Source organism: Miniopterus schreibersii (genome assembly GCF_964146895.1).
Source record: "Miniopterus schreibersii genome assembly, chromosome: 15".
Lineage (NCBI taxonomy): Eukaryota > Metazoa > Chordata > Mammalia > Chiroptera > Miniopteridae > Miniopterus > Miniopterus schreibersii.
Window position 1 is genome coordinate 17,780,568 of NC_138115.1, and position 12,770 is coordinate 17,793,337.

A 12,770-nucleotide genomic window follows, 5' to 3' on the forward strand; every position below is an offset into this window, starting at 1 on the left:
CTAAGCGTAGTGATAAAGCAGCTGTGGCTCACTCAGCACTTGGTGAGCACCCAGTTGTGAGCAGGGCCCTCGCAAAGCACCTTATCTCTTGTCATTCCCATTTTCCATTTGAAGAAACTGAGACCTTCAACCAGGAAGTGAGTCTCCCTGAGGCTAGAGCCCTGGCTTCTACCTTACCTGCCCACCCAGCCCCTCAGGGCACTGACCTTTTGGGGTGCACTTGTCAAGGTCAGCCTGCCGTAGGAGGTTCTGGTTCATGCAGGGGCCACAGCGTACTTCCTAGAACCAAACCCCAGAACCCCAAGGGGGCATAAACATCCCGGGGAAAGGTAGGACCTGGGAGGGACCCCAAGGCCAAGTGTCTACCCTGAGTCCACTGGGGAGCACCACAGGGGTGTGAGGGTAGGGCAGAACCAGCAAGTTTGTACAACCTCTCATTCAGAGGCTATAGTGGGCCACAAGCTGTGACCACCTGGGACACCCTTGGCCCTACCCTGCTCTGGTCTGGTATACCTCACTCTGAGAACACTGCTGGTGTGTGTGGGAACTGAGCCACAAGACAGAGGTACTGCAAGGCCACCGGGGTCTCTGTGTGGACCTCCCCTCTCTAGGGTCTCTCTTGGCCCCTCCCTTACCTAAAACCTTCCTAACGCTGTCTAGTGCATGCAGGGCTCTGTGAACCCCCTCTCTGCCCTCTCCCTGACCCAATCCTCTAACTCTCCCCTCACAGCATGCCCTCCTCCACATGGGCCATGAACTCTGTCAGGAACCTCAAGCCTTTGTATGATCTGTACCTTCTGCCTGGGACATTCCCCCCACTCCACCCAGTCGTTATCTTACCATCTCTTAGATCTCAGCAGTATGCCATCTCGTATCCAAGGACCCCTCCCAAACCAGAGCGGGGGGGGGGGGATAACTTCCCCACCAAAGCCATTGCCCCATGACAAGAGAGATGTATATGTCATCTTCACTGCCTCCAGTGCTCAGTCCAGGGCCTGTCACACAGCAGGTACTCAGTAACGAATTGTTGAATGAATGAACAGATAGATAGATGGGCAGATGGATGGTAAGAAGGATGGATGGAAGGGTGGATGGGTGGGTGGATGGATGGACAAATGAATAGATAGATGGATGGGCAGATGGATGGAGAAATGAATAAATGAACAGATGGATAGATGGATGGATGGATGGATGGAAGGAAGGAAGGATGGAAGGATGGGCAAATGGAACCCACAAGGACTCAGGCTTAGTAGGAGATGGTGCCACACTCACCCCAAGTTGATCCAAGCTTCCAGGGCCAAGGATGTCAGAGTAGAACCCATGCTGCTTCATCAGCGGGTACTTCTTATCAGTGCTTGTCAGGGGCAATTTCCGGGGCTGCCCCAAATCTGAGGGAATGGATGGGACCAGGCGCAAGGATAAAGCTGGGGGATTGGGGTCAGGGCTTGGACGAGGCTTCTCCGGCTCAGAATCTGTTCCCAGAAGAACCTTCCTCAGGTTATTCTCTAGGTTGGCAGGAGTCTTCTTCACAGTATACTTTTGGAAGTCAGAAATACTCGACGACTCTGGGTTTTGAGGGCTCTTTCCTGGGCAGCAGCTTTCTTTATAATGCTGTTCCATGCTGTCTCTCAGGGCAATGTCCCAGCCAGAGCTCCTAGGAGAAGATATTGGCATCACTGGACCCTTGCCAGCCTCTGCTCAGTCTCCAGGGACACCATGATACAGGATGCCTTGTTTGCCACATGAAACAAGCCCAGCCTTCTATGCATGGATAACAGAAGAGGGAGCATCAAGAGAGGGAGTGGTCTCTGCCTAATCTAGACAGGCACACAATGCAGTGTCTCCCACCAGGAGATGGGGCCTTTCTTGCATGCTGCATGTGAGAAATGAGCCCCCAGAGTAGGTAGGGCTGAGCAAAGAAAGTCTGGGAAGCTCTGCAAATGCCCCCACCCATTTGCCCACCCCGTCTCCCTCATGTTAGAGTACAAGGCTTGGCTTTCACAAGGGGAGACAAAGAGGGCAGCTCAGAGCTCACTCAGTCAAAGAAGGACCCTGCTTGGTTTTCCCCAAAATGGCTTTCACCCACCGGCAGCCCCAGTGCCCTCATCCCAGCCCTGCTGGATGCCCTGCCTCTCCCCATGTGGGGACAGGGCCATGCCCTGCCCTACCAACCATACCCTAGGATCCAGAGGACAAAATGGCCTCCACAGAGGGACACCGACCCTCCACTGCCCACAGATCCCACTGCCAGCAACTTCGCTCAGGGTTGGCCAGTTTAGAAAACATACACCCTCCTATCTCCCCAAAGGGAGCAGCAGACGTGCTACTGGGTTGCATGATCAACCCAGGTCAAGGGCATGCAGAGTTTTCATTGTGGGGGGAACAAGCCCTTGCCGAGCCATTGTTGCTTTTGGCTACCTCAAAATGCATCACGGGGTGAACTCCTTGGTCAGGGAGCATTATAAGAAATTGGACAAAGGTATGGGAGAGGTTTTCATATAATACTGATGCAAAAATTAAAATGAACGAGTCTAAATTATCTCAATAAAAATTTCAAGGGAAAAAAGGGAAACATTTTAACAAAAGGAAGTAGGGTCCTGGTCTGAGAAACACCCTCTCCCCCTTCCCCATTCCATTTCCCACCCCCTCCACACTGGGAGGAGGCAACCACCAATTTGCAATACAGGCGGCTCTTTTGGCTAGGCATTCCATGCTCCATCATCTCCATTTTAGCCACTGTTGAAACTGGCTGGTATAGGCCTCCTGTTGGATTACGGTAGGGGCATCTTGCCTGGACTGATCTGAAAGGTGGGTGAGCAGACAGGGCTGTGTGGAGCAAGCTCCCCAGCAATGCTGAAGCAGCCTGCAGCTGCTGAGTCCATTTCTAAGAAGGGGATGGTGAGTTGGCAAGACAACTTGAGGGATTGTGAAGGGCAGATGGGGCTCTGGCAGGAAGCCCTAGACTCTGAGCCGCAGAGCCCCAGACTCTGAGCCGAAAGGCTGAGCAGCTTCTATCCAGTCAGGCTTATCCTACCAGAATTCTGCTCCCCAAATCCACTCCCTGGTAGCCAGCTGCCTCCCTGGGCAGGTGCTGAAAACAATGCTAAGTCTGGTCCACCTGTCTGACAGTCACCAGCCCTTCCCAGAGCATCCTGAAGGACAGAGGATCCACTGGGGATCAGCCCCATCATGGCTACAAACCTACAGATGTCTGTCTCATCTTTGATGAACAAAATCAACAAATACAGCAGATCTAGGAGAGGCCAAGGTCTCAGCTCCACAGGAAAGTGTTCCATTCCCTGGTTTCTCCAGCTCTCAAATAGGCTTAAATATGCTCAGCCGCTTCACTGGTCTATTATAAAGATTGATGGAGATAGATGCAGAAATGTCTAGGAAATCAGTGTCGCTGAGGACAAAAGGAGTCTGTGATGGAGGGATTTGCTGTCTCTATGAGCCATTTCCCTCTGAGCAGGTTGGCAGTGGAAACATGCATCTAGGCATGTCCCAAGAAGGAAGGTGGAAGACTGGCCTGCACACTCAGAGTCCTGTTTCTTCTCTGTCCCTCAGCCCTTCACAAGGATCAATAGCTTCTTACCAGTCCCACCCACCCCAGCTCTGGGCACCTGTACATTGCCGGTGTGCACAGGACATGTGACAGACAGACAAAAAGACCTCGCTCTTCTGTCACAACCCCATGGGTGATGGCAGCCTCTGCATGGAAATGAGTGTGGCTGGCAAGAAGGAGAGGACATGGCTCCCAGCAAGACCTCTGCTGGGCATTCTCCCTCATTTGTGTGAGGCAACTGGCCAGTAAGATGTCAGGGCTGGCCCAGTGTTGGGAATGGTGAATGTTATTAAGGGGCTTAGATGTAATTCATGCACCATCTCATTTAAACCCCTGAGGTGGGAACTGAGACTACCTTCATTTCTCAGAGGTGGGAAAAACAAGGCCCAGAGAGTATAAGTGACCTATGCAAGGGCACATGGCCAGGAAGAGGCACAGTTAGAATCTGAACCCAAGTTATTCTTTCTCCCCAGTCAGATCACCTGGGAGCCCTATTGGCTTGAGCTGGAGGAAGCTTCAGGTTGGACTCACTGACATTCAACCCCATGTGACCCAACCACCTGCCAGGCGCGGGGTTGAATGGACACAGATGAACAAGTGTATTTGATCTGCACAACAGGTACTATTTTTATCAGCAATCCACAAACGAGGAAATTAAGGTCTAGAGCAGTCTAGAAACTTGCAAAGGACACACAGCCAAGAACTGGCAGAACCAGAATGGAAACTGAGGTCTTTACCTCTGGCTGACCTAAAGGTCCAAAGCACCAACCACAGCAGTGGTTTTCAAACTGTACCAAGGAACCCTGAGGCTCTGCAAAGTGAAAACCTGGGGGAGGAGAGCCCAAGCAAGAGGGCTTCTAAGCCACCCACCCTGACTCAACAAGGACCCTGTACCTTTATGTTTCACATACCATTTCACAGATCTCATTTGACAAGTGGATCTGTGGCTTAAGGGTTTTTGGAAGTCTCTGTCCTTGTAGGGCTACCTGGCAAATAATACTGTGGATGCTAATAGCCCCCACAGGCTTGGGCTCCCTCCTTTTTGGAGTACTCACCTGATGTGACCTCCTTTGTCTTCCCACAGCTGTTTGAGGCTCCTCCCACCAGTGAACATCTCCTGTTATTATATGTAAACACCTGTCTCATCTGCCTGCTGAGCATGGGGGCTGCATATGCAGGAATTTTTGAGTAACATTGATCTTTAGAACCTTGGTACCTAGCAGGGGACTGACACAGGCTTACACACAGGGTAGGTGCCTAGACAGTGTTTGCCAAATGACTGAATGCATGAATTAAGTAAAGGGAGGCTGGTGATTTCTGTAACAACTTGGGAGATAGGTGCCTCAGCACTCTGACAATTTATAGATGGGGACACTGAGGACTAAGGAGACTAGATGTGGTGGCCATCAGGAGAGCAACTGGGTGGCTGATGAGGGCCAGAATCTCGGCTCCTTCCCTTCCTGGGTCTTCCACAGGAGGTGGAGGTGGAGGGGCAGGGTCCCCAAAACCGGTCTAGTAAACACGGGACTTATCTGCAAGGTTGTTTAAAAAATGCGTCCACTCCTCTCCCACTTGCCAAGGCTCAGGAAACCTGGTCGTGGACCCTGGGCCGGGAGGGAGTCCTCCTTGCTGTCCGCTTGCCCTCTGCGCCTTATCGGGGTCCCCCAGCCCGTGCTCGCCCCGCCAAGCCCCGGCCCCAACGACCTACCGTTTGCACAGCGCAGTGTCGCGTTTGGCGACCCGTCTCTAGGGACGGAGGCTGGGTCCGTTGCTAAGGGGCGAGACCATCCGGCTCCGCGGGGTCGGCGCGTCCGGCGGAACCTCGCCAAGTCTGCCGGGGCCTGGCCCCCCCCACGCCTGGACTTGGTTCCTCCCGCCCGCTCGAGGCTTCCCCTCCCCTTCCCCGCTCGGGCCACCTCGGGGCGGCGGGAAAGTGTTAGCCCTCTAGGCTCTCACATCCACGCCCCGTGTTCCCTTTCCCCTCCCAGACGCTTCTAGAATGAGAGACAATAAAGCCAAATGCAGTGCGAAAACTTTTACTGAATCCTGTTTTTGTGGGGTTTTTTTTAAAGCTATGCAAATAATTTGGGGAGAATGGGAGGGGAAATTTACGAATTGGAAATTCGTGTTTAAGCCACAGCTGCAGGGCCAATAGTCAAGTCAGGTCATGCCAGGCCATTGCCCAAATGGTGGCTTCCAGTTCTCACAGGGGGAGCAGGGGGCGCTCAGCGTAAGAGCCGCACCCACCCACCCGCCGCAACTCCTCCTGCACCTCCTCTGGGTGGGCAGTGGGTGCGCCTGCACCCCTCCCTAGCTTCAGGCGCCCACTGCTCCAATGACCCGCGTGGGTTCAGGCTTTCCTCCTCCTGCCTGTCCTGGATATTGACTTTTGTTTACTTTTCTTAGATGCGATCATGGTATTGTGTTTATATGGGAGACTGTCCTTGTCTTAGCTGATGTGGACTGAAACGTTTCAGGGCAAATGTCAGGACGTCTGCTGCTGCGACTTTCAAATGGCTCAGCAAAACTGATATGTAGGTAAGCACAGGTAGGCCCTGGCGGGGTAGCTCAGTTGGTTAGAGTGTCCTCCAGCTATGCCAAGGTTGCTGTTTGATCCCCAGAGGGCACACACAAGAGTCAACCAATGGATGCGTAAATAAGTGGAATAACAAATCGATGCTTCTCTCCGTCTCTGTCTCTCTGTCTCTCTCTCTCTCTCTCCCTCCCTTCTCTCTCTCTCTCCCTTCCTCTCTCTCTCTAAAAGCAATAAATAAAAATAAAAAATAGATAAGTATAGGTAGGAAATAAAGCAAAAGTGGTCCAATGCTAACAATTAGGGAATCTGAAGGTTTACAGATGTCCACTCTACCAGTCTTTCAATTGTTCTGTAAGGAAAAGAGGTGGGTTACAAACCAAAAGAAAATTTAAAAATCACCCCACCTCCACCTGAGAAGCCCTTCCCAGAGCCTTCTCAGAATTGGCCCCATTTCATAGGTGGGGAAACTGAGGCTTGGTAAGAAAGGTTCCTATTGGAGGTGGTAGTAGGGCCTGATGCTCATTACATAAATGTCCTATTTTATTTTACATTTTAGTAATGCTGGCTTGGTACCAGTCCTGTGCTGGGCATTAAGTATTCAGATTTGAACTGGACCCTGTCCCTCCCATAAAATGCCTATTGAGTGGGAGAGTCAGAGAGGCCAGGCCACGAGGAACTCGGAGGGACGGTATAAGTTGTGACTGAAGACAGTGATTCGGCCTTTGCACAAGCTTCTGTTTCCTCTGTCCAGAACATCTCTGTCCACCAGCTCCTATTCCTGGCCAACTCCTCATCCTTAATACCTATGCTGGTGCAACCTTTCTGAGCCCCAACCATGGTTCTATTTGTTTTTCTCGTTAGCATTCACAGGGTAGGCACTCAGTGACCACTGTGGAAGGAAGGAAGAAGTGTGAGGGGGACTGGAAGCAAGGGTAGCCACGCTCTTCCAGGGGACAAATCCCCCCTAACCCCTGTTTTCAGCAGCCTGGGGATAGGCTGTGTACCCCATTTGGCCTGTGGAGAGCCACTTGCTTCCCTGCTTTTGCCTGGCATTTCCCACACTGGGAACAGCTGTCCAAAAAGCTGCAGTACCCATCTGGTTGCCAGGGCAACATCAGCCCATGGTGGGACGTCAGGGATGACAGGGGCAGAGTGCTAATCCTGAAAAGTTGCCAAGCAACACAGCGGGTTGGTGACATCATGGGGGCCATGGCTGTTGGGCACATGGACAGGCCACTGCAGAGAGGGTCCACTCTCAGGAGGTTCAACTCACAGACTCACTCACCCTCTACTATGCAATGGTCACTGTTGTGTCCTTCAACTGGAGGGTGGGCTTGAGTAATGGGGACGGGGGGGGGGGGGGGGGAGCTGCTTTTCCCAGCAGCCCTGGCAGCTCCACCTTGCACCTCTACAGGTGTGGACAGTAGATATGACTGTCTCTCTCTCCTTAGCAGGAGACTGTGGCTCAGTCTGGGCCTCAGGTGTCCACCCTCTAGTGGGCCCCATCTTCTCCAATGGTTGGGTATGGGATCAGGCTTTGATGTCCCTACCCTGTCCTGGAGGCCACCATATCTACCTGTTCCCTGGGAGAGGAACAAGGGGCTGAGTCATGAGCCCACCCTGAGCTCCTTGCCCCTCTTGTGGTGGAAGGGTGGCAGTCTCTTGCCCTGTGTGGATGGAAAGGAGGTCAGATTTGCTCTTGTTGAAATGAGGGGAGACGGGGTTTCTGCCAGAGTTTGTAGGGGGCCAGTTCTCTGCCCATCTCTGCTGGCCTGGAAGCTCGGGGCTTGGGCAGACAGACTGCTTAGGGTGCCCAGGCCCAGCCCATTCCCCCTCCCTGTGCCTTCTTGCTGGCGGTGCTGAGGCGGGAGCACTGCTTCACTGCCTGCAGAGACGAAAGCGCTGTGTGAATGGGTGACAGGATGGACCCTTCAAGTAGCTGGCCAGCCAGAATAGAGAGCAACAGGCATCCAGACGGGGTAACTGGAACTACCCACTTCCCACTCCCCACATGCCCTCAGCTGGCCTCTTGGGCCCCTGGAATCGCCCTCTGGTTTGCTAGGCCAGGGGTTCTAAGCTGCTGCCATGTAAAACCAAGCCAAAGGCATGGGGGACATCAGAGAGGGCTGGGTGAGGCCTGGGGTTCACCCTCTCCCCAGGTCTCCCCTGACCACCCCCTCTGCCATTGGCCAGCTGGCCTCAGCAGCTCTGACCAGAATTTTCTTTGCTGACTAAAGATGGACACGCATTCTCCTTTGACCCACATGGTCAGCTTGACAGCCCAGCTCATAAGGAGGAGGAGTGGAAAGGAATTCCTTGGGGGGGGGGCGCTGAAGGATTGAGAACCACTGGCCCATGAATGCTCAGTTCTCATCCCAGTCCCCAGCTGAAGCCCTTCCCACCTGCACTCAAGTGAAACTTTCCAGCTGGACTCTCCTCCCTCTTTCAGTTTTTCTACAGCTTTCCATCCTATTTCAGGCTACACCTCCTCAGGAAGCCCTCCCTTAGCCCACAGAACATGTTCATATTCTCCTCTGGGGTCCCAGGGGACCATGGTCAGTACCACTTGGTAGGCAATCGTACAGTGGTCACTGCTGTGTCCCCCAACTGGAGGCTGGGCTTGAACAACAGGACCAGGGGTTATTGCTTTCCTCAGCAGCCCTGCCAACCCACCAGTCCTAGAAAGACCTTTAGGAAATGACTAGGAGACAGAGCAACCCACATCACAGCCACCACCCTAAAGATGGCGGTTGCTGACAGCAGCCCAGCTGCACACGACCCATCTTCCCTAGTCACCTCCCTCTGACCTGTAATTCCAGACCACACCAGAGGACAGAGTCCAGGATGCTGAGGCTCTGCTCTCCAGAAGCAGCAGCCAGGAAGGGCTTCTCACTGGCCTCTACCTACCTGGGTCAAAGCTCCAGGTCACAGGTGACAAGACAGTGATGTCTTCCCAAAGACATTTCCATGGGGCCCTGAGAAGCTGCACAGAGAGCTCTTCATCTCTGGGGATCAGATCTCCTTCCAAGCAGAGGAAGGAGGGAGGTAATGGCTGCTCCCATTTTACAGGTCAGAAGACTGAGGCCCTGAAGTAGAGGCCTTGTCTAGGGTACATATGCTGCTGACCAGGCAGAGCTGGCTTGGCTGCTGGACCCTCTTCTCTTGCCTGGGGCCCTCCCAGCTACCTGGTTCCACAGCCCCTCTTGGCTGGCCCTCAGAGCAGACAGCTGGGCCTGGGGATGGGCAGGGATTGCCTTGGGGAGGGTGCCTAGGGGGGGAGCAGGTGTGGTATGTGTGTGGGGGGGTAGCAGGTGCAGGATAATGGGGCCACCGGGGGAGGCCCAGGGAGCAGGTGCTGCTATGGAGGGGGTGAGGTTGTCATTGTATGCCCAGCTCTGGAGGGGGATCCCTGTGAGCCCCTGGGCCACCCTGGCTGATGCTCAGAGGTCTTCCAGATGCTTGGGCCCAGGCACACAGCCAAGCCCCTCCCCTGGTCCCAGCAACTGCCAGGTTGTCATGACAACCAGCACTTTCATCCCTGTCCTTTTGTCTGGTCACGGTCCAGCTTTTGTGGACCAGCCATAATTGGGGGTATGGAGAAGGGGGCCTTGCCTCAGGACACACTCAGCTGGGGTGGAGTTGTGAACTGCAACAGAGGGGGCTGGAGGGCAGGTGAAAGAAAACTGGAGATCAAAAGGGCTGGACTTTGCTGGCCACTGACCCCTGCAGCCTTCTGTCCTAGTGGCTGACCACACCCTCCGAGCAGGGTCTGTGGGCCTGGGAGTGGCCTGTGGCCTAGGCCTTCCTGTCCCCCTTCTGAACCTCATTTTTCCTTCTGTGAGTGGACCTGTGAACAACCCCTCTCCCCTGGTGCACTGTGGCTCTGGGAAGTAAAAGAGCATGGGCCACACCAGAGTGTGATAACTCCCCTGTACAACTGGGGAAACTGAGACACAGAGCAAAGCTGGGCCATGGCCTGGATCACACCACCATAAGTTAGTGGCAGAGCCAGGCCTGCTGGGGACCCAGGACCTCAAGGCATCAGACCCCCAAAGCAAATGCAAATTGAGCCCCAAGTTCATCCCTCCTGCTGACACCCCCATTGGGAGGAGCTTAGCCTGTTTGGAGGGAGCTTCTGTTGGGTCTGCCACCCTCCATGGGATCTGGGGCTCTGCATGCCCCTCAGACTCAGGACAGACTCCCACTACACAGGCAGCCCACAGACATCATGGGGTCTGGTGACATGCCCCAGAGATGCCTCCAGGCAGACACCTTAGTCAGGGTGGGTCTGCATCCCCCCTTCTCAGCCACCACTGGTTCCCCTGAATGAAACTTGAGGAGCAGGAGGTCTCAAGGAGGGGACTGGGGCTGGAGCTGTGCCTGCAACTGGAATAAATACTGAGCAGAGAACTGATTTAAACAAGCAGGGCAGGCTCCATATCGAAGCACGGCTCAGTCATCTAAAGAAAATGTCACTTCCTCTTCCCCATGAGGATTAGCTCTGCATCTGTGCTGGATGTGAGAGGGGGCAACAGTGGGGTCTGGTACTTGAGGCCAACGGTTGGGTGCCAAAGCCTGGGTTAAGGCTGCACCACTGGGCAGCCCAGGCCAGGAGGAGGACAGTGTCCATCTCTGTAGTTATTCATTGTTATGGGTTATTAACTCATTATTGGGGAATTAGCATGTGTCATGAGGTTTATTATGCACATTATGTCATTCAATCCTTGCACCAGCCCTGAGAGATTAGGCTGTTTTGGGAAAGGAGATCAGCAGACCCACCTGAGGGGTGGGGAAGGGTAGGAAGCAGAGCTGAGGCCACTGTTATGTATCAGATAGTGCTAGGCAGATTTGGGTTCAGGGGAAACTTTTTACAATGACCTAAGTCCAGGCTGCCCAGGTGGCAGGGAGCTTTCTGTCATGAGAGACATGCAAGGAGAAGCTGGGTGGGGACCTGCCATTCCGGCATCAGAATGGAAATGGAGTACTTGTCCAGAGCATATAAAACCCTAAGGAGTCAATATCGGCCCCACTCCAGCCCTGGAGGATACAGAGAAAGCAGCATCCCCCAGGAAGGGGCTAAAGGAATGAGCGGGGACACTGCCCAGAACTAACCCCTTGTTGCCCCATCTCCAGGGGTCACTTCTACTTTCTGAGATGTCTTTCTTAGTGAGAAATCACAGAGCACAGGTGGGAACACAAGGCTGGGAGTGAGCACCCCAAATTTTGCATCCTAGGCGCTTCCCTTCCCTTGCCCTAGTCCCAGCCCTGTGAGGATGTCTCAGAGCCCAACCCCACTCCCTAGGCCCCTCCCTAGGGGGCTGACATCAGCTCCGATAACATCCTTAACGCTCAGCTACAACTCTCCAGATCCACAGTGGCAACCCTGGCCTGCTAACTGCTAGTTACTAGTACCTTTTCTACCTAGCAGCCCTGCTTAGGCTCTTCCATGGCCCCCTCAGTCCTGCCTGATTTTGCACCAGTCTTCCTACTTGGCACCTCTGGCCAGAGGCAGGCCTACTTAGTTCCTGCCACATACCAGGGGGCTGCCCCTGCCTCGGCTGCATCATAGTCCCTGCAGTTCAGGCTCTTTCCTCCCAGATCAGAGTTAAGCAGCCCTGTGCTCCCATGGCCACAACAGAACTGTGCGGCCAGGGCCATTAGTGTGCCTGCCTCCTCAGAAAGACCAAAGGCACCATGGGGCAGGGTCTTACCCGTTTTTCCCAGCATTGTGTCCCCAGCCTGCCCCTGCTGCCTGGCACAGAGGAGATGCTCAGCGAGCGACACCTGCATGGATGAATGAATGGGAGTGTGCCCAAGGCTAGGAGGACTGTCCCACACAGGCAGGTCGTCAGGGTCAGCTGGGTGTGGAAGCTGAGACAGGAAGCGGGTTTGGGGAGATGTCTGGGGCAAGAGACTGACTGGCCCAGCAGGTCCTTGTAGAAGCCCCAGACTTGTGAGGTCTCCGACACCGCCTCTAAGCCATAAATTCCCTTCAGCAAAGCCCCTTTACAGTCTTCCTGGGGATGTGAGGGAATCCGAAGTTCCAGCCATGGTGGCCGACCCTGCTCTGCCAGAGGGAAAGATGCCTGTTGGTGGCTTTGGACAAACCCTCACCCTGTCCCCTGCCACCCATGCAGAGAGGGGACACATTTGAGAGTGCAGTAGATTTTCCTGGGCCTGCCTGACCTGGAACCTCCAGCTACTGCTCTCCGTGGGTGGTCCCTGGCCTGCTTGGCTGCCACATACCCCTCCCAGCTTAGTGGCAGCCTCCTGAACTCCCTGGCGGGCTTCCAGGCCTCGGAGGAAGCCACCGCCTCTGCCACCACCATTACCATCGCAGCCACCACTGCTTCTGTGAAAATGCAATTACAGCAAACAGCCGCTGCCTCACTTGGGCCTTGCCATTCACACCTGGAACTAATTAACTTAATTAGGCCTTAACGAGCTACACTGGTCGGAAGGCCTATTTTTACTTAATTATCCCCTAATGTGCTTGCATGAAGGCGGGTCCTGGAGGATGGCTTTGGCAGTGGCAGCCATCTCCTCTCTGCAGAAACGATGCTCTGGAGTGATGCTGTCTGCCAGGAGCGGGCCCCAAAAGCTGAGAGTCTGGGCGTGGGGGTGAGGCAGGGGCCAAGGGCCATACCTGTGGGAACAGCATTCCCCCCA

General features: G+C 54.2%; 1 protein-coding gene across 1 annotated transcript in view; it reads right to left on the reverse strand.

Annotated features, from left to right (window-relative positions):
* DNAH1 (dynein axonemal heavy chain 1) overlaps positions 1-1,620 on the reverse strand; it is a gene marked incomplete at its 5' end in the record, with an annotated part of 71,101 nt that extends 69,481 nt beyond the window's left edge. Inside the window, 2 exons of the mRNA XM_081160843.1 lie at positions 207-279; positions 1,273-1,620. Of these exons, the coding sequence (XP_081016969.1) occupies positions 207-279; positions 1,273-1,620 (421 nt within the window). The remainder of the gene's footprint in view (positions 1-206; positions 280-1,272) is intronic.
* Positions 1,621-12,770: the final 11,150 nt, after the last annotated feature.